General features: G+C 42.9%; 1 protein-coding gene across 1 annotated transcript in view; it reads right to left on the bottom strand.

Annotated features, from left to right (window-relative positions):
* Positions 1–23,515, bottom strand: part of DNER (delta/notch like EGF repeat containing) — a 322,578-nt gene that overhangs the window by 13,022 nt on the left and 286,041 nt on the right. The window contains exons 13-14 of the mRNA XM_040450346.1: positions 14,664–14,777; positions 4,617–4,748 (exon numbers count right to left, since the gene is read on the bottom strand). Of these exons, the coding sequence (XP_040306280.1) occupies positions 4,617–4,748; positions 14,664–14,777 (246 nt within the window). The remainder of the gene's footprint in view (positions 1–4,616; positions 4,749–14,663; positions 14,778–23,515) is intronic.

The following is a 23,515-nucleotide window of genomic DNA, read 5'->3' as shown; positions in this document are numbered from 1 at the left end:
GGTCACAGGGAGTGTGATTGCCAGGGCTGGGGGAAGGGGTCACAGGGCTTAATGGGGACAGAGTTTTGGTTTCTCAAGATGAAAAGAGTTACAAAGATGGAAGGTAGTAAGGGCATCACAACAGTATGAATGTACTTGATATCACTGAACCACACACTTGAAAACGATGAAGATAGTTAATTTCATGGTATGTGTATTTTGCCACAATAAAAATAACTGGAAAAATTAAAAAGAAAAAAGACCATATACTTTTAGGAAACAAAAAGAAGGGGCACCTGAGTGGCTCAGGTGGTTAAGCATCTGACTCTTGATCTCAGCTCAGGTCATGGTCTCACAGTTCATGAGTTCAAACCCCACATCAGGCTCTGCACTGACAGTGTGGAGACTGCCTGGGATTCTGTCTCTCCCTCTCTCTGCCCCTTCCCCGCCTGCACTCTCTCTTGCTCTCTCAAAATAAATAAATGAACTTAAAAACAAAAAGGAAATAAAAGGTGCTTCTGGCTGCATATAAAGAAAGGGTTTGATGGGCTAGATTGGAAGCCACGTGGTGTTAAAACAATGAGGTAGATCTGCATAAACCAACATAGACAAATATTCTATATATTACAAATATCAATATGTTGTTAATCATAAAAGCAAGATGCTGAACAGTATGTACAGAATAGTTCCATTTTTATGGGAGGAAAAAAAAGGACTTACAATATTGACCGAATGCATCTCGAAAAATAAACAATAAATGGCTAATAATTGTTACATTTGGGGAGTGAAGCAGGGGTCTGGATGAGAAGGAAGGTTAATTTTATTTTTTAAAATATCCTGGTTTATTCAAAAATGAGAACCAAAGAACCCAACCAACATAGCCATGTGATGCGTTTCTTCAACCATTATGCAATTCCATGCATTTTGGGGAGGAGGATCCCAAGAGGGTCGGTCCCCTCTTCCCTCGGTTCCCGAAGCAGCCTGTACAAAACCTACAGAAACCCCACCACCTATGATGAGCCACCCTTGGATTATGATGAGCTCCTGAATGCAGGGGCTGCTTTATTAACCTTTATATCCTGGGTGTAGTGTTCAGTGTTGATAGTAAGAGGTCCTTATTAGTTGAATTATAAATCCAGGATGGCTTATTTGCCTATTTGCAGAATATCATTAATTTAATAGTTGAGGCAGAGATTCAATTGTTCAATGCACTTACCTGTCCAACTGTCAGTCAGCGAGATTAACTGTGACGCTAACTGTAGAAACCTCACAGTTCCTACACAGATGACACAAAACACCACTATATAAACATTTATAGGAATTATGGTTTTTTAGACCTTGATTCTAGGAAGGCAAAAGTTTTATTAAAATCCAAAGCCAAAATTGTTATCAGTCTCAGGTGGCAAGAATTGAGAGCAGACAAATTTCACTAGGTTGTTTTGGTACTTTCCGGAACTTAAGGTTTGCATTTGCTTCAGGGTACATATAAAACACAACAACTATTTAAATGATCCTTTTAGATAGTTCTGGGGCAGTTTTCTTGGTGGTTTTGATCAATCTTTGTGGTCTGCTAGATTTTTACTCCTTATTACTGACTAGGGGACAGATAATAACTCTATAGGGGCAAGTTTCTAGGTTAATCGATGTGTAGTGAAGGAGAAAGCTGTGCTAAAATCTGAAAGGCGAGCACTCCAGGCATAGGGCAGCAGATGGGTAAAGGCCTTGAAGGCAGGAATGAACTTGACCTATCCAAGGAAGTGAAAGCAGGATGATGTGGCTGAAGCAGAATGAGCAAGGGAGGGAGGCAGGCGATGTGGCCTCCAGAGGCAGAAGTGAGGCTGATGGGAAGCTCCCGGACCACCTCTGACAACTCACAGGCCTCCCTGCTATGGAACCTATGTGGGCTTATGGTTCTCCCTCTTCTCTGCGTACATCTGAGCTTTCCTGTTGAGATCTACCCACCCGACCTTGCACCATCCAGATACCCTCCTCTTGGTTTCTGGACACTTGAGAAGATCACAGATAATTCAGCGTCAGAAAGGGACCTCAAAGGGATGGGATCTGAAGCCTCTTGAATCTTCCCTGGCCACTCTACTTCCACTCCTGGTCCTTAGATCCATCCCATTTGATTCAGACCCAGTTCTCCAGACACTGGCCATCAGCTACATGTCACAGCAAACCTCAAATGCACATTTTTCATTCTGACCTTCAGGTCAAGGATGGAAGCATCCAACACTGGAACCCAGCTGAGCCTAATCTGTGATGACACTGATTTTAGCGCCTTTGGTCTAATGGAGAGGCGGAAATGAGATTACCAAATGCAAAGTGCTATTCTGGGCAAACGGGGAGCCCAAGTGTGGGCCAAGATGTGTGATGGGCCCCCTCACATCCAGCCACTCGGTGTGGCCCATGCCCTTGGCACTCATCATCCAAATAGACAAGTAGCCGAAGGTTGGCCCTCCCAAGGAGTAGTTCACGGTACATGAGCCACAGTAAACTAGCATTTATTTAGTGCCTACTGCATTGCAGAAATCTGCACATATCTGCCTCCTTTGATCCTCACAGCATTTCCCCATCACTGTCTTGTAAGGTGAGAATGATGAGACTCCGAGAGATACATTTGCTTGTCCAGGTTACACAGCTGGAGTATGATGGACCTTGAATTTGAAGTCAACTTTTACACTTTTCATTTTCCATTCTTGTATATCTTTTGCCTATATTATCATCACTGGAATGAAGTAAAATTTAGATTTTTTTATAATTACAGGACTTCACTTAAAGCTTCTTGCGGGCATCTTGTGTGTCCCTGACTTCTTATCCATACTTTCTTATATACTTATCTTCATAATTAAGATTTAAAAGTTATAGGAGTACCTGGGTGGCTCAGTTGGTTGAGCATCCGACTCTTGGCTTTGGCTCAGGTCGTGATCTATGGTTCATGGGTTCGAGTCCCCCCCCCCCCCACCCCGGCCCCCGTCTCCCTCTGTCTCTCTCTCTCAAAATAAATAAGTAAACTTTTTTAAAAAAAGATTTAAAAGTTGTAAGTAGATATCATTCTGCCCTAAGGCACAAAATTTGTTATTTCTAACAGAATTACCAAATTTTAGAATGAAATCTGGCTCCAGTTTACTGATAAGTAAACTGAATGTCAGCATGATTCAATGCAGCCACATAAGCAGTGTTATGCCAGGGGAAGAGCCAAGGTCCTGCTGACCTAAGTCTGGGATGCTTTCCACCAGACTGGACTTAACATCTTATACCTACTCTTGCCTTAACATCCTACACCAGCTCATAGCCATTAGCATCCCTTTCTAGATCTTTCCTCAGCACAAGAGTATTTCCCAACCATCTTCGGCAAGGCCAGTTGGTCCTAAGACCACGCTGTCTAGGGGTGCTTAGGAAAGTTGGTGACGGAGAGACCTAAAAATAACTACCTTCTTTCCCTCTCAGTCTCTCAACCAAAAGCAAAGACAAAGAGTGAGCTGGTAGGAACCCCAATAATATTACCGGTCACACTGATATTGGAGAATGTGACCTTCCTCCTCAGACACATGAAGAATGAGACAGGCCCATGCAGCCATAGGCAGTGCTGGACCCCCTAGGAGAGCTTATTCTTGAAACACAGAATAGAGGTAACCAGCAGCCAGCCCTGGAAGGAGACAGACAGACAGACAGACAGACAAATGGGGCTATCTATATATATGTGCCTCCTTCCAAACTCACACAATAGATGAACTATCTCTACCTGAAGAAAAGATGGGGAGGGATGAGAGAGCCCAGGGGGGGCTTTTATGGAAGATCCACTGTCCCGATGAATTTCAATTAGAAGAAAATACGTTTCATAGTTGAATTTTTAGCAGTTTCCAAAACAATGGAAAACCCAACAGACACATTATTTTTAAAAATTTTTTTAATGTTTCTATTTGAGAAAGAGATAGAAGTGGAGGGGCAGAAAGAGAGAGGGAGAGAGAGCATCCTAAACAGGTTCTATGCTGTCAGCACAGAGCCCAATGCACAGCTTGAACTCACAAGCCTTGAGATCATGACCTGAGCCAAAATCAAGAGTCGGAGGCTTAACCGACTGAGCCACCCGGGGGTCCCGCAGATACATTATTTTAATACATATCTTGATTATGACATTTTGAAACTTCTGGGAGCTCATCTTTAGAGAACAATTTGCTCTCAGCAGCTCAAAATATTTTTTCGGGTTTTCTCTTACCCTCATCCTCACTGGACTATTCTCCAGGCAACCGAAGGAACCTAATACGTTTGAAGACACTTGAAGACATAAATGCAAAGTGAATTTATATTCTGTGTGCTTTTTCATGTTTTTAACACAAAGCCTCTGTTTTCTGATACGATTCGAATGCTTCTCAGTTAGGCACATTTTTGGCTGTCTGAGCAGCAGTGAACTCTGGATGACATCTGCACATTCGTATCCCAGTGGAAAGGCTGGATTCAGGCTCAGGAAGGAAGGGGGAGGGACAGAAAGCAATGAGCAAAGGTACTCCTCTGGACTGGCGTCAGCCCTCTGGCCCCACTGCTCATCTGTGGGTGACAGAGGCCACCTGGACACGGTCAGTATCCTCTTGGTGCTAAATGAAAATGTGATGTTAAAAAAAAGCAGAAATACTTACGGATCTCACAGTTTGCACCCACCCAGCCGTGTGGGCAGTGGCAGGTATAACCGTTGGGCTGGTCCAGGCAAGTGCCAGCATGGTGGCAGGGGTTACTGTCACATTCATTTATGTCGATGTCACACTCTTCACCTACGGAGAGAAAGAAAAGTAGCAATGGGACAGCTGGCTACACTACCAACTCTGTCACATCCCTTCTCTGGCAAAGCGGAGATCTGAGGCTGGGACCATGGTCTCCAGCAATGGAGCCCAATTTGCCGTGTATATAAAGTGCAGAATCGTCCCCAAATTCATTGCAGACAAGGGACCTTCTGCTTAAATAAGAGTAAAAAAAAAAGAAAGGAAAAGAAAGAAAAGAAAATAGCACTGGTAGAAAGAATCTCCTGTAGTCAAATAGTTACCTGAGGCTGATTCTCATCTCTGAATACACCTTTTGAGGTTTACTGGAAAAGTGGACTGAGGTTCCTGATTTTATTTAAGAAGTCTATTTTATTTTGAATTTCATCAGCTGACTCCTCTTATTTATTTTTCTTTTTTTTTTTATATATATATTTTTTCAACGTTTATTTATTTTTGGGACAGAGAGAGACAGAGCATGAACAGGGGAGGGGCAGAGAGAGGGAGACATAGAATCGGAAACAGGCTCCAGGCTCTGAGCCATCAGCCCAGAGCCCGACGCGGGGCTCGAACTCACGGACCGCGAGATCGTGACCTGGCTGAAGCCGGACGCTTAACCGACTGTGCCACCCAGGCGCCCCTTATTTATTTTTCTGAAACTCCAGAAAGCCGAAAACTCACAGTTATGATTTCTTTCTTTCTTTCTTTTTTTTTTTTTTTGTAGCCAAGTGTTTGAGAGTGTGAGTATGGACATGTGACTATTTTCTGGATAGTTCTAGGGCACAGCTGTGTGCCTAGCCAAAGTCATTTATGAAAACTCACTTCACTTTCCAAATCCCTGGCTGTGTTTCTGAGAATGATTGAAATGCACAAGATGAACATCAGCTCCCCCTTTAAGAAAAGACAGTTCTGAGGTCCACTTTAGCCTACCTCTGACACAATCTTCTCCGGGAAATGTGGCCCCAGGAAAGCCACGTTCATTCCAGTCCGCCTTTCCCCTCATGATGAAAAACGTGATCTGGAGCTCCTGACCCTGCCTAGACCAGACACTTTGGGACATCCTTGACCCCATTAGCGAGAGCTTGGTTTAAACCAACAAACCAGAACATGGGCTGATGTCACTGGTCCAAACACCAGCTTACAGGAAATAGCTTGTTATCACAAGTTACACAAACAAAGCCATCGTCACTGATTTTAAGCTATACTACAAGTCAATACAAAATGGGTATGCGTTTCAGACTGAAAGGCATCTCATCAGATGAATGGAAGGGGATACTTCCAATTGAGGCAACCTTTCTTAAAAGTTTGGAAATGAGAAAAAGAAAATTTCAAAACGTATCTCTATTTGCTTAGGTACATGTAAAACGTGGTAGTCAGGGGCGTCTGGGTGGCTTAGTCCGTTAAGCATCTGACTTTGGCTTAGATCATGATCTCACGGTCCATGAGTTCGAGTCCTGCATCGGGCTCTGTGCTGCCAGCTCGGAGCCTGGAGCCTGCTTCGGACTCTGTGTCTCCCTCTCTCTCTCTGCCCCTCCCCTGTTCATGCCCTGTCTCTATCTCAAAAATAAATAAACATTAAAAATTTTCAAAAAAAGTGGTAGACAAAAAAAAAAAAAAAAAAAAAATTAAAAAAAAAAAAAAAAAACCCTGTAGCACTGCTACAGTCATAGAGTAGAGCAAAGGAGCAAAATCAAATATTTTGTCCGTTTTCAAAGGCAATGTTTCAGTGTACACTTGGGTAATTACTTCCAGGCTTACTTAATTAGTATTACTCTTCTATCTGCTACCGGTTTACCTCGCATTTATAAATCCACCGTATGTCACCCCAGCCCATTTCAGAGGAGGAATCTCACATTGAAATATGTCATGTCTGTTTCACTTCACACTTGCTTCTTACCTGGCATCTGACGGTTTTATTTTTAACTAAGTAAAATCTGTCGAATAAAACATTTACTACTTCAAGGCCCTGCTAGGTTGATTATAATTCAGTAGTGTCTAAGTGAATTTCTTTCCTGCAATAAATACAGTCATTTACATCAATAGGAAAGACATGAAATTGATTGCCTCTCACTAACCTATTTCAAAGGTTGTCTTTCTGTTAATGGGGCAATCGCTCTGGGTGGAAAAGGGCATAGACTGAACGATTACAACCGGCATTACATGGTAGGCTAGTTGAGGAGACACATAAACAAGAACGTGCTGAGAAACATTAAAAGGATTAGATCAAAGGCTTTCACAAATATATACCGCAGTATCACTTTCCCACCCTTTAGGAAGACAAGCTTAATTGAGGTATTTATTAGACAATAGCTGTCTTTAGCTCTGTTACCTTTGCAGCTGTAGCTGCAGAAACAGCCCGGCTTCATGCTTTTACCACGTCGCAAAACTCAAAAGCTCCACTCCACTCCACAAGTCCAATGTCAGTGCCAAACCCTTCCAATCCCCTAAATTCTGGGAAGTCCTAGAGCTAGTCTGGTCCATCCATTCTTCCTCGGGTCCAGAGCTTTTTGGACCAGGGAGGTAAATGCCAAATCCAGGGTCCTGATCCAGATAAATGGTAAATGCCAAATCCAGACTAGTCCTGATGCATGTATTGGTTCTTGAATCTCCAGGGGGCGTTAATGTAGTTGGCAGAGGTCCAAGATCCCTAGATTAGTCTCCTCCTGGGACCCACTAGATTGGAAGGATTGGATAGGAGTAGAGAATGGCAGGGGAAAACAGAACGAACTGTTAGATATCAACGAAATATCTAAGACCCAGATCCAAAGGACTGGGCCCCAGAAAGAATCTCAAGCCTATCCCAGTCTGGATTTCTTCACCCCAGTGTCCTCAGAGCCAAACTGGGGATTACATGATACTAGCTAATGATATAAACTCCATTCCAGTCTAGGGCCCAAATAGCCAGCAGCTACTTTCACAGCATACGTGCTCTGGCCAAACCCTGGACACATCTTGCGCAGGTATCTTTAGATTACTCTAATGGCCTATCTTAAAGACTGATGCACCCGCGCTTCGAGTTGAATCGGCTCTCCCCCCACCTGGCTCTCAGCTGGAGGCCTTCACCATGTCATAGGCTGGCAGTAGGAACGTGGCGTGATTTTGATGATGGAGCCCCTCAAGAAAAATTTTTGGGAGTCCAGGAAGACTCCCAAACATGACTGCTCTTCTCTGCCTTACAATGATCATGCTTTCTGATGCCAGTCTTAAGCAAAGTATTTGAAGATTCATTATGAATTATAGAGAGCAACTTCGGTGTGTAGATATTCATTTGTATGGAAATCATTTCTATTTCCCCATAGTAAGAGTATTATGTTTTTATATGCACATCAACACCCCACCATTCCATTGAAGCAATATGCATTCTGACTTATATTAGAAGAGCTCTTAGTATATTCTATAACCTTTCCTTACTCATAGTTGACTTAATAGATCTTTATGTTTTTGCTGGCTTGAGCCAGATGACTTTTTTGTTGACTCGCTTACTTTTTTTTTTTTTTATTTGAGTTGGGGAAAAATCAATTACTTTTAAATCACTGTTGTGCTTGAATAACATTTGTAAAGAGAATACATAATGAAATTTCTACTTGACTAAAGCTGGAAATCGTAGTCTGAACTTTAAGTCTTTTACAATTGCTTTCCAATCTACTACTTTCTAAGAGGCAGTCTACAGCAGGCATCAGATTTGATAGTATTTATGCAAAGTTACAAGTGTACTGTTTAATTCTGTATGCTTTACTCAGATAAATTAAAGTGAAAGAAAAAAAAGTCACTGCTACCAGCAAACCCTTAGATTAATACAGCCCACACTGAATCAGATCAATAAAGATTATTATAATCATAATACCTAGTATTAAATACAGAGCTACTGTGAAATACCTAGTACTAAATATAGAGCTACTGTGTGCCAGGCACTGGGTACTTTACCTATAACTCCTTTGTGCTTCACAGGTATTTTATTCCAGATGAAATGAATATTAAAAATTATTTGGGGTAGCCTGGGTGGCTCAGTCATTTAAGCATCCGACTCTTGGTTCTGGCTCAGGTCATGATCTCATGGTTTCGTGAGTTCGAGCCCTGCGTCGGGCTCTGCACTGACAGCATGGAGCCTGCTTCGAGTTCTCTTTCTCTCCTTCTCTCTCTGCCTCTCCCCCACTTGTGTTGTCCCTGTTCTCTCTCAAAATGAATAAATAAACTTATAAAAAATTAAATAAAACAAATAAAAATTATTTGGAACTTCTTCTGCCGCGATGGGGTAACTGAAGCCTCTCTTGGCCTTCCGCTGTAAAGTGGATGCAACATACATATTTCAGGAAAAACACTTTAACACATTAGACAACAGGCAGGGCAGGACTGTGACTGCGAGAGAAGGCCAACAAACCAGCTGAGTACCAGAATCGTCCTGGCTTTCTGCCCGGAGCCCATTTAGAACACAGTGTTCCACTGAACTGAGGAGAACCAGAGTTTGTGGAGGACAAGGTAGCTGCCATTTGTAGGACAGACTCCAAAGAAGACAGAGCCAGTCAGAAAAAGAGCATCAGAAATACGCCGCGTCCCCTGGAGTGTGCTGCTGAGTACTGTGCGTGAGTAGGTTGGAGCTCCACAGGCCCAGCAAACGGGATGAAAGACGAACAGTTCCCAGAGCCCACGGAGGACTGGGAAGTAAGTATTCAAAGTCTCACAAGTCAGAAGGCAGGTATTTCACCGATTACCCAGTGCTTCAGTGAGGAATGGTCACACCTCAGTACTAGGGCGCAACTATCCCTAGAGACATGGCGACCGCAGATCGACTTCCCCAAAATAAAATAAAAAACAAAACACTTGAAGGGATCCATCAGGCCAGCAAGTAACTTACCTACCTGCCAGAGAAAAAGGCCAGCGCATAAAAAAGAAACACAATAAACCCAGTCACTCAATTTAACTCACAAAGACCATCCATCCACACAACGACCACTAGCTGTGCCAAGAAATAGGAATACGTGACCCGTAACCAGAAGAAGTATCAATCCAGAGACACAGAGGCAGAAATAACAGACGACAGTGAGTAAACACGGGATTTGCTCAAGACAGAAAACACGAACGAAATGAGGACAAAAATGAAAGATATAAAAAAGAACAAAATGGAACTTCTAGATATGAAAAATACAATATTTGAACTTAAAAACAAAACTGAATGGTTTTCATAGTAATTTAGACTCTGCAGAGTGAACCAGTATACTTCACAACAGCAACAGAAGCTAAACACACTGCAGCTCAGGGAAAAAAAATTATGTTAAACTGAACAGAGACTCAGCGACCTATTGTACAATGTTAAGTGGTCTAACAGATGTAACTGGAGTCCCAGGAAAGGGGAGTGAGGCAGAAAATAATATTTGGTGGAATGGCTAAAAAATTTTCCAAATTTGATGAAAGTATAAAACCACAGACCCAAGAATTACAACAACCCCCAAGCAGGATAAATACCAACAAAATCACACTAAGGGGGTGCCTGGCTGGCTCAGCCAGTATGGCATGTGGCTTTTGATCTCAGGGTCATGAGTTCAAGCCCCATGTTGGGTGTGGAGCCTGCTTTAAAAAAAAAAAAAAATCACACCAAGGAACATCGCGATCAATTTGTTTAATGCCAGTAATCAAGGAAAAATTCTAAAAACAGCCAGGATGAGACTTTTTCCAAAATGGTGAAGCAAAAACATTTTTTCTACTCCTCCAACGAAGTACAAGCAAAAACCCTTAACATGATATAGAAAACAAACATGAGGAGACCCTGAGGAGTCAGGAGACAGAAGGGCTGGGAAACTCAGGACCCAAGGAACAACGTGGCAGTGAGCTCCCGAGCTTTCTTTCGGCTTCATATCCTCCAGACTGGATGCCGGAGAAGCCAGCAACCCAGAAGTGCCCAAAAGTGTGTGGGAAGAAAAGCCCCAACTACTTAACACACTTACAAATACTCCACGGATCACAGAGAAAATCTAAAGGCACCTAAACCAAATTAAATGACAATGAAATAGCACATAAAATTTGTGGGACACAGCCAAAGAACTGTTAGCAGGAGAATTTATGGAATTAAATGCACACATTAGAAATGAGGAGGGGCCTCGAATCAATAATCTAAGGTCCCACCCAAAAACAACCTAGAGAGAAAAGAGCAAAATAAACCCGAACCACCAACTTCCTAAGACAAATGTGACACTGCACTGTATGTTTAATTATACAAGGACTGGCCTACTTCACTGCACTCAGTCAATTAGGGATCTCTTGAGCTCGAGAGTGAGTTTTGCTAAAATGAAAGAGTATTTGGTTCTGGGGTAGCAAGTCAAAGAGGGCAGGCAGTTGTTTTTAAGGGGGAGAGAAGGCTCTATGATAAACAAAGGTAAATAAGATTCTGTACTGTAAGACCTCTTAGAGCCTGTGGTTCCCAGACACCCTTTATGACTCTCCACACAGCATGTACCATGTCCCAAATTTGGCCACAGATGCTTTTTCCAAGAAGCATCTCATGGGACGAGTGTCCTGTAAAACATATTAACAGCACAGCTCTCCAAACAACTTTGGGAACCATTCTGTGGTCCTCTGCAGCCAGAACAGGGTTCTGGTTTAACAGGCTGAATAGAAATAGACATTCGTTGTTTCCAAAGACCAATTAGAGTGACGCTGGAGACTGCTTCATGGAAGGGTCCTACCGCTCCCTGTGATCGGGGTGAGTACGGTGAAGAAGTCCTAGGGGTCGGAGGGAGGGGGGTGGGGAGCTGAGGAGACCAGGAGGCAGGAGACGGAGGGAAGGACGCTGCTGAGAAGCCCCTGACTTGGTGTTCGGGAACCAACGAGGACAGGGCGGGAAGCGCCGGATGGTGCCAGACTGCCGGGTTCTTGGCAATCACACTGAGGGCTTTGATCTTTTTCTACAAACCAATGAAATGCCAACAGGCAACGTATAAGTGGACAGCAAAGGGATTAGATTTTCATTTCACAAGATCTCCATAGTGTGGAGGATGTGTTAGGGGTGAAGGTAAAGGGGCATGGGGAGACGGGCTAGGGGGGCTGTGCTAGTGTGGGCAGGAGGTGAAGGCAGCCGGGCGTCAGCTCCAGGAAGTGAGATCTAAGAGGTTCTAGGATTCTTTAGTGGTTGGCCACAGGTAAGGAAGAAGAGGACGAGGGTGCCAAATGATTCCCTGGTTTCTGGCCGGGACAACTTGAGGTGCTGGTAATACCACTTAATGAGGTAGCCAACATTTAAAGAAGGAAAGGAGAAGAAAATCTATAAGCTCAAGGTGCCTTTGAGAGACACCCAAGAGCGAGCGCTGACTAGGCAGTCGGAGACTTGCTCCATTTTCTGGAGAAAAGATTGCATTTTGTCTCCCATAAGATCACAAATGGATTAAAGATTTGCAGGCACAGAATTAACTCGTACGCTATTAGGATAACATAGGAGAATGTTTATAAGATCTTGACGGGTGGGTCTTTGTAACATGAAAGTACAGGAGAAAAGAAAGCGAAGGAAAATATCGAGATTTAATGGTATAAAAATAAAATATGGTGTATGAAAACAAAACACTTTTTATATATTTAAAAGACAAATGGCAGTAGAAAAATACTTGCACCCTATGGAATATAAAATGTCATATGCTTATTATAAAGGGCTATTGCAAATTAAGAATAAAGATTAACATAAATGTTAACTAACTGGAATTAAAATAAATACTTAAAGTAAAAGAAATTAAGGAAGGAAAGAAGGAGGGAGGGAGGGAGGGAGGAAGGAAGGAGGATTTACATAAATCATCTGGTAGAAAAGCAAAGAAAGGTATGAATAGGGAGTTTGTAAAAGAAGAAACACAAATGATCATTTAGAGTATTAAATGGTATTCAATTTCACTATGAATCAAAGACCTGAAAATTAAGACAACACTTAAATGGCATTTTGGGTCGCAGAATGACAATTCTCAGTATATGTGTGAAGACAAGAAAATAGATATTCCTGTATACTCTTGGTAGGAGTGAATTTGGTACGCTTTTTCTGAAGAGCAATATGGAAATATGTACATATTCTGCTGGGCCCTGGGACTCCATATCTGGGAAATTAGCTCAAAGAAATAATCAGGCAAGTACACAAAGAACTACATACATGGATTCTCATTGCAATGCTGTTTATAATAGAGAAGTTCTCAACTCCCCAAGAGCCGAATTGGTGATGAGTTAGAAAAAAACCAACATTTTATGTAACGGGCTAGAGGGCAGCCATTAGAAGTGATAAGACAGAAGGATATTTCTTCAGGTGGAAACATATTTATGATTTACATTTATTTTTAAGCGAGAAGTTGGTTATAATATAGTATGAGCAACATGATTCCTTTTACATTCAAATATATATGCATATACACTATACACTATCTGTTATATGCACAGACCTTCAGGAAAATCTCTGGATATATGTATTAAGATATTAACAATGGTTATCTCCAAGCAGGGCAGTGTTAAGTGTTTTTTCCTACAGTCCTGTATTTTCTAATCTTTCCTCCATGCTTTTTATTATTTGTGAGATAAAAATGTCTGGAAAAAAAACCCAGAATGCTTCCCCAATATTATTTTTGCATCCATTGATGAGTATAAATGTCTGTGTGTGTTTATAAACCAGTCAGCAAAACAAAACCATCTGCGAATCATTTTCTGGAATGAGCCCACTTCTCAGTCCCAGGAAAACCCAAAAGGAAAACACAGGATGTGACACAGATAAATAGAAGGAAGATCAGAAGTTGCTTCTCCCACATCTTGACTGTTGGCATCTTCCCCAGAAGCACAAAAGAGGCTCCCCAGGGATGGAATGGGAGCCCGCCCGTGGTCTGTGAAATTCTCCAGGGTTGGGGAGGTGGCCACAGTGGCTCAGCAGGGGAGAGGGGAGCATGACAAGACACTCTCCAGCCACTGAGAACACGTGTTTTCCTGCAGCTTAAGGACCTACCTTCTTCTACAGGCACCTTATAGGTCAACCTTTCCCAACGTGCAAACCAGAGTGACCTGGATGTTTCTGTTGGTTGGGAAAGCTCTGAAAACACAGGCTTGTCCTACACTCTACATTTCAGGACTCTGGGGTTCCAATGGACAAGCAAAGGATGGAACCTTTTCTACCCTAGTGACTCACAGTTCCTTTTGAGAATCTGATAAAAACGTGAAAGTCTTCTCTCAACATACACACATACATACAGTGTTTCACACCCAATTTCAGGGACTCAAAAACTCCCTGAAGCCCATGGGGCAGGGGGTGACTGAGAAAGGCTCCCGACTCTCAAAGTGGCTCTTCCCACTCACAGCTCAGTGAGGTGTTTCTCTTGCACCCAGCCCCGCCCCCTGCCCTCCCAACATGCTTTGCTCTTGACGGCTTTCTCTCCCTGCTCCCCACACTTACAGCGTCTGTACCTTCACCAATAATCACCCCTGATGCTGGAGGCTTGCCCCCTCCTTGCCCACCCCACCACCACCTCCCTTCATTTTTCAAAATCCCCAAACTGGTGTATCTTTCAGGAAAAAGAAACATGGTAGCTGAATGCAATTTCCCTAAAAGACAAATTGATTCTTCCTTTCCCCTTCTTCCCATGAACACTTCCCCGAACACTTAACACTTTCTCAGGCGTTGGTGTAATGGCTTATTTCTCATGTTTCAAAGCTGCAGCTCTGGAAATGTTTAGCAATGGCAATCTCAGCAAGTCTCTGTAGCAAATGCTGAATCCCGAAGAGCCTCATTTAGTGACGACTTGGTCAATTGTTTTCAAGTAGATTTTCATCCAAGCACCGCCTGGTTACATTTTGCAGTGGTGTCCATATTTTTGCAACAATGTATGCACAGAGAATTCTGAGTTTTGGGTGTTTTTTGTTTTTTTTTTAACAGCTGCAATCTTAGGGATTTGGGGGCAAATTTTAAAACCCAGTTCCCGGATCACTTGCCTGTAAACCCTGGTGCGCAGACACATGTACCATTCAGGCCCTCACTGTCACAGGTGCCTCCGTTCAGACAGCTGACATTAGCACAGGGGTCCTTGTAAGACTCGCAGTGGATTCCTGCGGAGAAACAGACACAAAAGGGGTAACTTGTTAATGAATCTCCAGCCCTCGTGGCCGTTGAAAGCAAAGTGTCTGAACAGCCTGGAACTATACGAAGGCAGGTTCCCAGAAGCACACGTGTGTATGCAAGTGCGCGTGTGCAAGTGTGTGTGTGCATGCTGGCATGTGTCCCCTCTTGGCTAGTTTGTTGTGAGGCCACGCCTTATGAGAACACAGCAAATTCATTCTCTGCTTTTAGGTCCTACCATAGTCATTTATCTGTACTTTCTCTGACCACAAGTCCCAAAGCCTAGCAAACAGAAAGATAAAACCCTGAAAGATAAAATTTATCAGTGACATGTTTTTAAGTCTCCAAAAGGAACAGAAAATCGCCAGACATCCTTTATAAGGTATCGATCTAAATGATAAGCAGCATCCTGAACGTGCAGATGTGGGGTCAGATATTGAAATGAGCAGTGGTTCTACTTTGGGGAAACTGCAGGATAGAGAGGGAGCCACTTGGCACTTAGAATTCATTCAAAAGACTAAATTGGATCACCGTGTACCAAAGTGAACATGTGTTGTGCACAAGCTACGTCCCAGGCCCTCACACTGGGCTTTGCGTCTAATTTGATCTTTGTAACGACACTTGGAGGCAGATAGCCTTATTCTCCCTTTTTGCAGATGAAGAAACTGAGGAAAGAATGCAAGGTCACGAGGCTGGTCAGAGAGGCAGCTGGGATTTGCAACCACCAGAGATCTGGATCTGGGTCTGTGCTTGCTAAGTAGTTTGCTGGGAGTGAGCTCAGACTGGCCGTGCAAACGTACAAAATTCTATGGAGCCCATTTCACGACAAGTAGGCACTTCAAAAGTCTTTATAGCAAACGCCGTTTCCCACAGGTGCAAAAAAAAAGCCTACGTATGCATGTATGTATGCAAAAGTGGGAGTGAGGCACTGAATTATTTTTGGCTTTCACAATAGGGAGTTCTATATTGTTGGACTTTTTTTTCAATGACCATGTATTATTTCATAACTTTATTTAAAAACTTTAGGGGCGCCTGGGTGGCGCAGTCGGTTAAGCGTCCGACTTCAGCCAGGTCACGATCTCGCGGCCCGTGAGTTCGAGCCCCGCGTCGGGCTCTGGGCTGATGGCTCAGAGCCTGGAGCCTGTTTCCGATTCTGTGTCTCCCTCTCTCTGCCCCTCCCCCGTTCATGCTCTGTCTCTCTCTGTCCCAAAAATAAATAAACGTTGAAAAAAAAAAAAAAACTTTAAAAACCCAACACTATTTGAAGGGTGAGGTTTTTTTTTTTGTTTTGTTTTGTTTTTTTTTTTTTGCTGTGGTTTCACTGGAATGCCAAGATGGGTGAATGGATTGATCTCTCCCTCTCTCATCCCCTGCCCTTTCGAGGGGAAGGCAGGTCACATTATATTCTGTGCAAGAATGCACACAACGGTACGCTCACCCTTCCTGACAGCCTCGTGAAAAGCAAGCACCAAGCTAACAGTAACTGAACAGAATTTACTTAATTTTCTCTCCACTTCATTACTTAGCTCATTATCGTGCAAAGGACTGCCACGCCCAATGACTCATGATTTAGTCACTGAAATTATTCTCGCTGGGATTTCTGTCTATCATTTCTTTTTCATCTGTCTTATGAAGTCGGGCTCAAGAAAAGGAAAAAAGTGTAAGGGAAAACAGAAACAGAACTGGCCCGTCTGTATTCATACTAATAACTTACTGGAGCCTGGCAAAGCATTTAGAATGGATGGCTTTTCATTCCACTTCATCCTTTGCCCCTCATATCCAACCCCTGAAAAATATTCTGCCAGATATCTTCCTGAAGTGCCTTTCAGACCATTGTCTGGCTTTTCTCCCTGTAACCACCACCTGAATCCCACTGCGTCGGGCCTGGTGGGACGCGACCCCCCAAAGCCCTATCCTAGTTCCCTCCCTGTCTCTAGTAACAGGAACGAGCCTCCTTGACTTTCACTGTCCTTAACCAACCCAGGTAATATACGAAATCAAGCCAATGTAAAGATATGCATAAAACTGGCAATTCTTCCTCACTTGGGTGTGTATGGCCTTTTCACCCAGAAGTTTCTATCTCTGTTATCCCACTGATTCCCAAGTAGCATGGACTCCACCAAAAGAATAAAATACAAAACGGTCTTTTCTGCTTCAAAGTGTTTATCAAAAAACAAAGACACACATATTTTCAAGGTCCCATGTGGCTGATCAATGGAAACCAGGTGACAAAAAAGGCTTTCAAGTGTCACGGGAAATACAGCCATAACCGAAGTTCAGGCATGTCTGGAATCTAAAAAGATGTCCATGAGATCTCAAGTAAGAGCAATCAAGGATGATCTTTACTGAGTTTCTGGTAACACACTGGCCAATCAAGACTGTGTAATATTAATACGACGAATATATTCACACACAGAGTACCACATTTTTCAAATGAGGCTAAGAAGCAAATTCGAGGCTAGATATTTAAAATCTTTAAAAAATGTTTACTTACTTATTTCTGAGAGAGAGAGAAAGACAGTGCGAGCAGGGGAGGGGCAGAGACACAGGGAGACACAGAATCCGAAGCAGGCTCCAGGCTCTGAGCTGTCAGCACAGAGCCCAACATGGGGCCTGAACCCACAAACAGTGAGATCATGACCTGAGCTGAAGTCTGACGCTTAACCAACTGAGCCACCCAGGTACCCCTCGAGGCTAAATATTTAAACACATTAAACTTAAAAGATTTCAGTAAGACGGATTTGATGAAAACACCCAGGAAAATAGCAATTTTCATCTTTTGGAGGTCTTCTTGCTTTTTGGCGATAATTTTTTCCCCTTGTTATTTCTCTTTTTCAAAAGATACTGGGTCACTTGAGATCCATTGAGAGCTTTCTGGCAGCAAGATCGGACAAACGCTTATCTTCGCAGAAACACAATGACTCTGAAGCAAGATGGTCTTAAAAGTCCCCAGTGAGTACTTGGTTACTCACATTTCTACACTCTCAGCCTTGCTAATCCTAATATAAAAAATATCTGTCATACTGCTCAGCTTGTCAATGAGAGCTGAACAACCACGAGCTAGAAACCTTGAATGCAGAGAACAGACAGTCACGAACACCACTCACGTGCCAAGGTGGCTCTCCTCTAACCCTCCCCCTCAGGCACCCCGGGCCCCACCTTGCTGCCTTCCCCAGAGGCCCTGAGCCCTGGTGGCACACTGAAGGCTGGGCGTCTGTCCCCTCTGACAAGGACGCCTTCCTTCACCTCTGTCCAGGCTGTTCCTCACCGGCACATTCTATCTGTCAGAGTCTGACTCAAACGCCACCTCTCTGGAAAGCTGAACCTGACTCTCGCGAGACGGAGCTCCATTTCTCCGCCATTGTGCACTGAGAGCATGCTGAGATCCGCACTGTTAGAGAGTTGACTGTGTTAGGGCACGACTTATCTGTGCTCCTGATTTCCCCCGCCAATCTCTGAGGTCCTTTAGAGCAGACGCCATAACTTAATGCGTGGAAGAAATTCTGGACGTATCACCAGAATCCTGTCCCGTCAGGAGGGGCGACAGTCAGTGTACTTTGGCTGACACACAGGTGAAGATTGCCAGAGGAGTGCGAAGTCATTCCAAATCTGCCTCAAAAACACCCTATTTTGTCAGGGAAAACCAAGTCCACGCTTCAAATTAAGTCTGTGGAACGACACATGCATCACCCATTGGCAAGGGATGTAGCACGCACTATTACGAAACTTGTGTTTAGTCTCAAGCAAAAATAAACTGTAATTCAGTCAAAACTAATAAAAATTCATACTTTTCATATTAAGGGATAGAGAGGCAATGTTTCTGAAAAGACCTCTATTCCAACAGGGCTCTGTATAGAAGTTAATTTTAGAACTAAAACGAGCAAAAATTCAAAGAGTGGTGCGCCCATTATAAAGCTTTGCTGCCATCACAATTTAGCCATGATTAATATTTTGAGAACTGAAAGTCACTATTTTGTCTCCAGGAAAATTAAGCCAGGTAAAGAAAATGAACTCTAAGTGTTCTCTGAACATCATGTTTCTTTTTAAGACATCATCTTATTTTATTCAAACTTATTTCCTCCACAAAAATGTTTTCAGTATTTCAACCATCACAGAACCCAACCGTTTCTAAACTCTTTCAGAAATTACAATTGACATCTTGACCTTGGCCTCATTATTCCTTGTGCCTGCCAGTCTCCATCTGCTCCCCTGGTTAAATAATAGCCTAAAAGGGGCACCTGGGTGGCTCAGTCAGTTGAGCGTCTGACTTCAGCTCAGGTCATGATCCCACGGTTTGTGAGTTCAAGCCCTGCATCGGGCTCTGTGCTGACGGCTCAGAGCCTGGACCCTGCTTCCGATTCTGTGTCTCCTTCCCTCTCTGCCCCTCCCCTGCTCACACTCTGTCTCTCTCTCTCTCTCTCATAAACAAATAAACATTAAAAAAAATTTTTTTTAAATAATAGCCTAAAAAAGGAAGAAACCCTGACATACATTTTTGTATCTATCCCACTTCTTGAGAAAAGCTACATACACAAAACATCCAGAAATTCTTGTTCACTGGTTACATGGGAAGAATAATTCTGGCAAACAAAGAAAGAGTTCTCAACTTTTCCATTATAAATTTCTGTAGGCTTTTAAAATAAATGATTAGGTACAATGTGATCGAACCCATAACCCAGTGGTCTCATTTCTGAAACCCAATTCTCCCCCCCCCACCCAAAATTGAGAAAGTATAAAAAATTATACGAATAAAGATGTTCATTTCAGAATTATTTATAACAGCCCCACGTCAGATGCAACAAGGGAGTGGATAAATATTCCCCCAAGGAATACTACACAGCCATTTAAAATAGAACTAGTAAGACTTCCTGGCAATATCTAAATCAAACATACGACCAAAAGGAAGGTATAAGCAGAATGACATAAAATCGCAGGTAAACTCAGTTGTACTATAAAAACATGGATATTTAAAAAGGATGGGAACAACAGCAGTAATAATTGGTCTCATATTCTGTTGAAAAGCTACGATCAATTTTAAATTTTCTTTTTCCCAAAATGTTATTATTGTTGCAGTGTTTTCATAATTAAAACCTGAAATATTTTCTCCCTAGCTCTGGCCACCCCAAATTCCAAATGAGTCTATTGTTGATCATCGAGTTTGTTCTGCAAAAAATAAAAATCGACAGCATAGGGGGAAACTTGAGGAGTCGTGAGCACTAGCGAAGTATTCCACGTCTAGTCATGAACCAGCTCTGAGCTAATTTTGGAGGGGGGAACGAGCATTTCAGTATGTCTGAAGAGAGGTTACTCCAAGTCCCTCCATGCATTTTCCTTCTAATTTCATGATCCACAGCAGAAATTTTCTGGGAAAATGTTCATATTGGTTTCCTTTATTTAATTAGAGCGTTAAGCGGCAATTTCAATTCAAGTAAAGATGGCTTTGAGCATTTGTCTTTGTGCAAGCCACTATATCAAGAGCTACAGAGAATTTAAAAGAAGGAGAAGGAGGAGGAGGAGGAGGAGGAGGAGGAGGTGGTCCCGGTGTAGTCACTGCCTTTCAGGAAATTATGATTTAGTGTAAAAAAGAGGGTATTTCTGGGCACCCGGGTGGTTCAGTCAGTTAAGTGTCTGACTCCTGACTTTGGCTCAAGTCATGATCTCAAGATAAGGGAGTTCGAGCCCCACGTCAGGCTCTGCACTGACAGTGTAGAGCCTGCTTGGAATTCTCTCTCTCTCTCTACCCCTCCCCTGCTGGTGCTCTCTATGTCTCTCTCAAAATAAATAAATAAACTTAAAAAAAAAAGAGGTAATTTCTACAAGGTTGACTGTAATTGTCACAGCAAATACAGAGACAAGGTTGGAAGAAGTCAAAGAGGGAGGTATCACACAGTCGGAGACCGACAGACAAAGGGGACAAGAAGGAAACCCTGGGGACCAACGGTATTCATGGCATCCCGAGGACAAGGATTCAGTGGGGGCAGGGGGACCAGAGTCAGGGAACAGGAACGGAGCTGCAGAAGGAAGCTAATGCACAGTGAGTTTCAAAAGGGACCCAGCGGTCAATGGGGCAAAGAAGCAGGAACCAGGAGTCGGAAGCTAGAAGGGCAGGCTTCAGGATCTCACTGAAAAGCCCTCAGCTGGGTCACTGCAGGGTGGTGTGGACAAAATCCAAACTAAAGAGGACGACGAGAAGAATAAAAAGTTTACAAATGGAGGTGTTATCTACAGCAACTCTAGGGTAACTTGCTTGTAAAATAAAGAGAAAAAAAGGGGGAAGGAAGCAGAGGACACAAAGTCAATGAAAAGTGTTTTTCTTCCAATTCACATTTATGAAGAAGTTTAAAACCACTTCTTTTTTTTTTCTGTGTGGCTGCCCAATTTCTCCCACACCACTTATGAAAAAAAACATCTTTCCCATTCATAGCAATTCTGGAAGAACCATACGTTATTCTAGACAATGGTTTCTGGGCCATTATTCAGTTTTGGTTAGCTGCCCGCTGTTGTACCCATAACGTGTGAATGTAGGCATAATAAATAAATGAAAATAAAACATCTGGCAGAAGGTCCCCCTCACTGCTTTCCTTGACCAAAATGTTCTTCAGCTATACTTGCCTGAGCTCCCATTACACTCATTCTTTTTAGGAAGCTGTAGTAATTTATTTAAGTTGGATTTTAACATAAAACAGTAAAAAAATCACCACTTGAAAAAAATGTATGTGTGAAGTAGGAAGTTAAAGTCCCAACCCTCTCTCAACACCCCCCCACCTAAGTTCTAACTCCAGAGGCAAGTACTAATTAGCACTCGCTATTCACCCATCTGGTAGTTCTCTGAATTTATGCTACATTTGAAGAAATGCTTCTGAAGAGGGACAGATGTCCATCCCCCAAAGAGAGAAAGGCACAGGATCCTGTGACTCACTTTTCCTCTGGATCGGAGGGTAGGACTTTGCCCCTTCTACCTCTATTTTAGTTCCTTCTACCACCCTGCCCCCCAACTATTACTTTAGAAGTTCTACCATTTAGGGGCTCTTGGGTGGCTCAGTCGGTTAAGCATTTGACTTACTTCAGCTCAGGTCATGACCTCATGGCTTGTGGGTTTGAGCCCCGCAACGGGCTCTGTGCTTACAGCTTGGAGCCTGGAGCCTGCTTTGGATTCTGGGTCTCCCTCTCTCTCTCCCCCTTCCCTGCTCACGCTCTCTCTCAAAAATAAATAAACATTACAAAAATTAACAAAAGAAGTCCTACCATTAATGCTGCTAGGCTTTGCCTTCAGGAGTCTCATTTAAATTCAAACCTAAAGGTCTCCACAAATATACCCAAATTAGACGATCACTTTATCTGCCCACTGGGATGAGACCTTTAACACATATGTATGTCTTCCAGTCCCTCCCATCCCCATCCCCTTCAATTCATGGGTTTAGTTAAAATGATATGAAACTTGAATGTGGTCATTTAAATTTTTCTTTAAGAAAGGGTATAATGGACATACTCTAAGGTGACCCCCAATGAGTCATGCCCTTCCGTTGTATGTGAGCTTCAAACCGATAGCATCTGACAAAACTTAAGAGATTTTGAAGATGCAGTTAAGGTCCTCAAACTTTGTGTTGATCCTAGGTGGGCCTGACCTAATCAGGGTTTGTTTGTTGTTGTTTTTTAAGGGAGGGTGCAGGCCTCCTCTCCTGAAGTTAAGGCATGGAACAGCACAAGCTCTCATCTCCCTTTCATTGCTGGCTTTCAGGGAGCAAGCTGTCATGAATTCTACAGCCACAAGGATACGAATTCTGCCAACAACCTGAGGGAATGGGGAGGTTGACTCTTGCCTATTCAAGCTTCCAGTGAGAACTGAGTCCGGCCGATACCTTGATTCCCATCCACTAAAACATGCCTGGACCAACGGAAGTGTTAGATACTAAAAGGGTGTCATTTCAAGCCACTGCTTTGTAGTGACTCTTTATGCAGAACTAATTAGTAAAGCAGCTATACATACTTTTTTCCAAAAGATTTCTCTTCACCATTAAATTACCGGCCACAATCACTTTAATATCCTCTGTTTAGGTTTATCCCTGCATTTCAAGGATTCTGTTCAACCCTCTTCTTCCTATTCTGTAGCTCCAACTATATAGTTATATGTGTTCTGATTTAGTCCCAGTTCAGTGAGAATACTTTCTAAAATAATTTTCTTGGGGCGCCTGGGTGGCTCAGTCCATTGACTCTTGATATCAGCTCAGGTCATGATCCCAGGGTCGTGGGATCGAGCCCTGCATAGCACAAAGCCTGCCTGAGGTTCTGTCTCTCCCTCTGACCTTCCTTCACTCTCTCTCAAAATGATGACAGATAGATAGGTAGATAGATAGGGTAAAATAATTTTCTTGGAAAGGGTGCATGGTGTTGTGTTATGCTTTCCGTATGCTTAAATGTGCACAATGTCTTTCTGTTGTCCTCGAATGTAAAGGATCCTACAGTTGCCGGTCCTTTCCATTGGGCAACCTGAAACACTGCTGCATGATTGTTTGCTTTCATTGGAGAGAAGGGTAGGCCAGTGTGGACTGGATTCTCTTTCTTTTGTATGTAACCTGTACTCCCTGTGAAGACTTTCATAAAAAATATTCTGTCCCTCCTCAGATTTAGAAATTTTAACAGGAAATCTCAAATTGCGTACCACCTCCTTCACTAATCCCTCCGGCCCTCTGTGAGCCCCTTCATTCTATACAAAAACTCCAGTTTTCTC

The sequence above is a fragment of the Herpailurus yagouaroundi genome, unplaced genomic scaffold, assembly GCF_014898765.1.
Source record: "Herpailurus yagouaroundi ecotype Mexico unplaced genomic scaffold, PumYag 202, whole genome shotgun sequence".
Lineage (NCBI taxonomy): Eukaryota > Metazoa > Chordata > Mammalia > Carnivora > Felidae > Herpailurus > Herpailurus yagouaroundi.
This window is presented reverse-complemented; position numbering and strand designations above follow the sequence as displayed.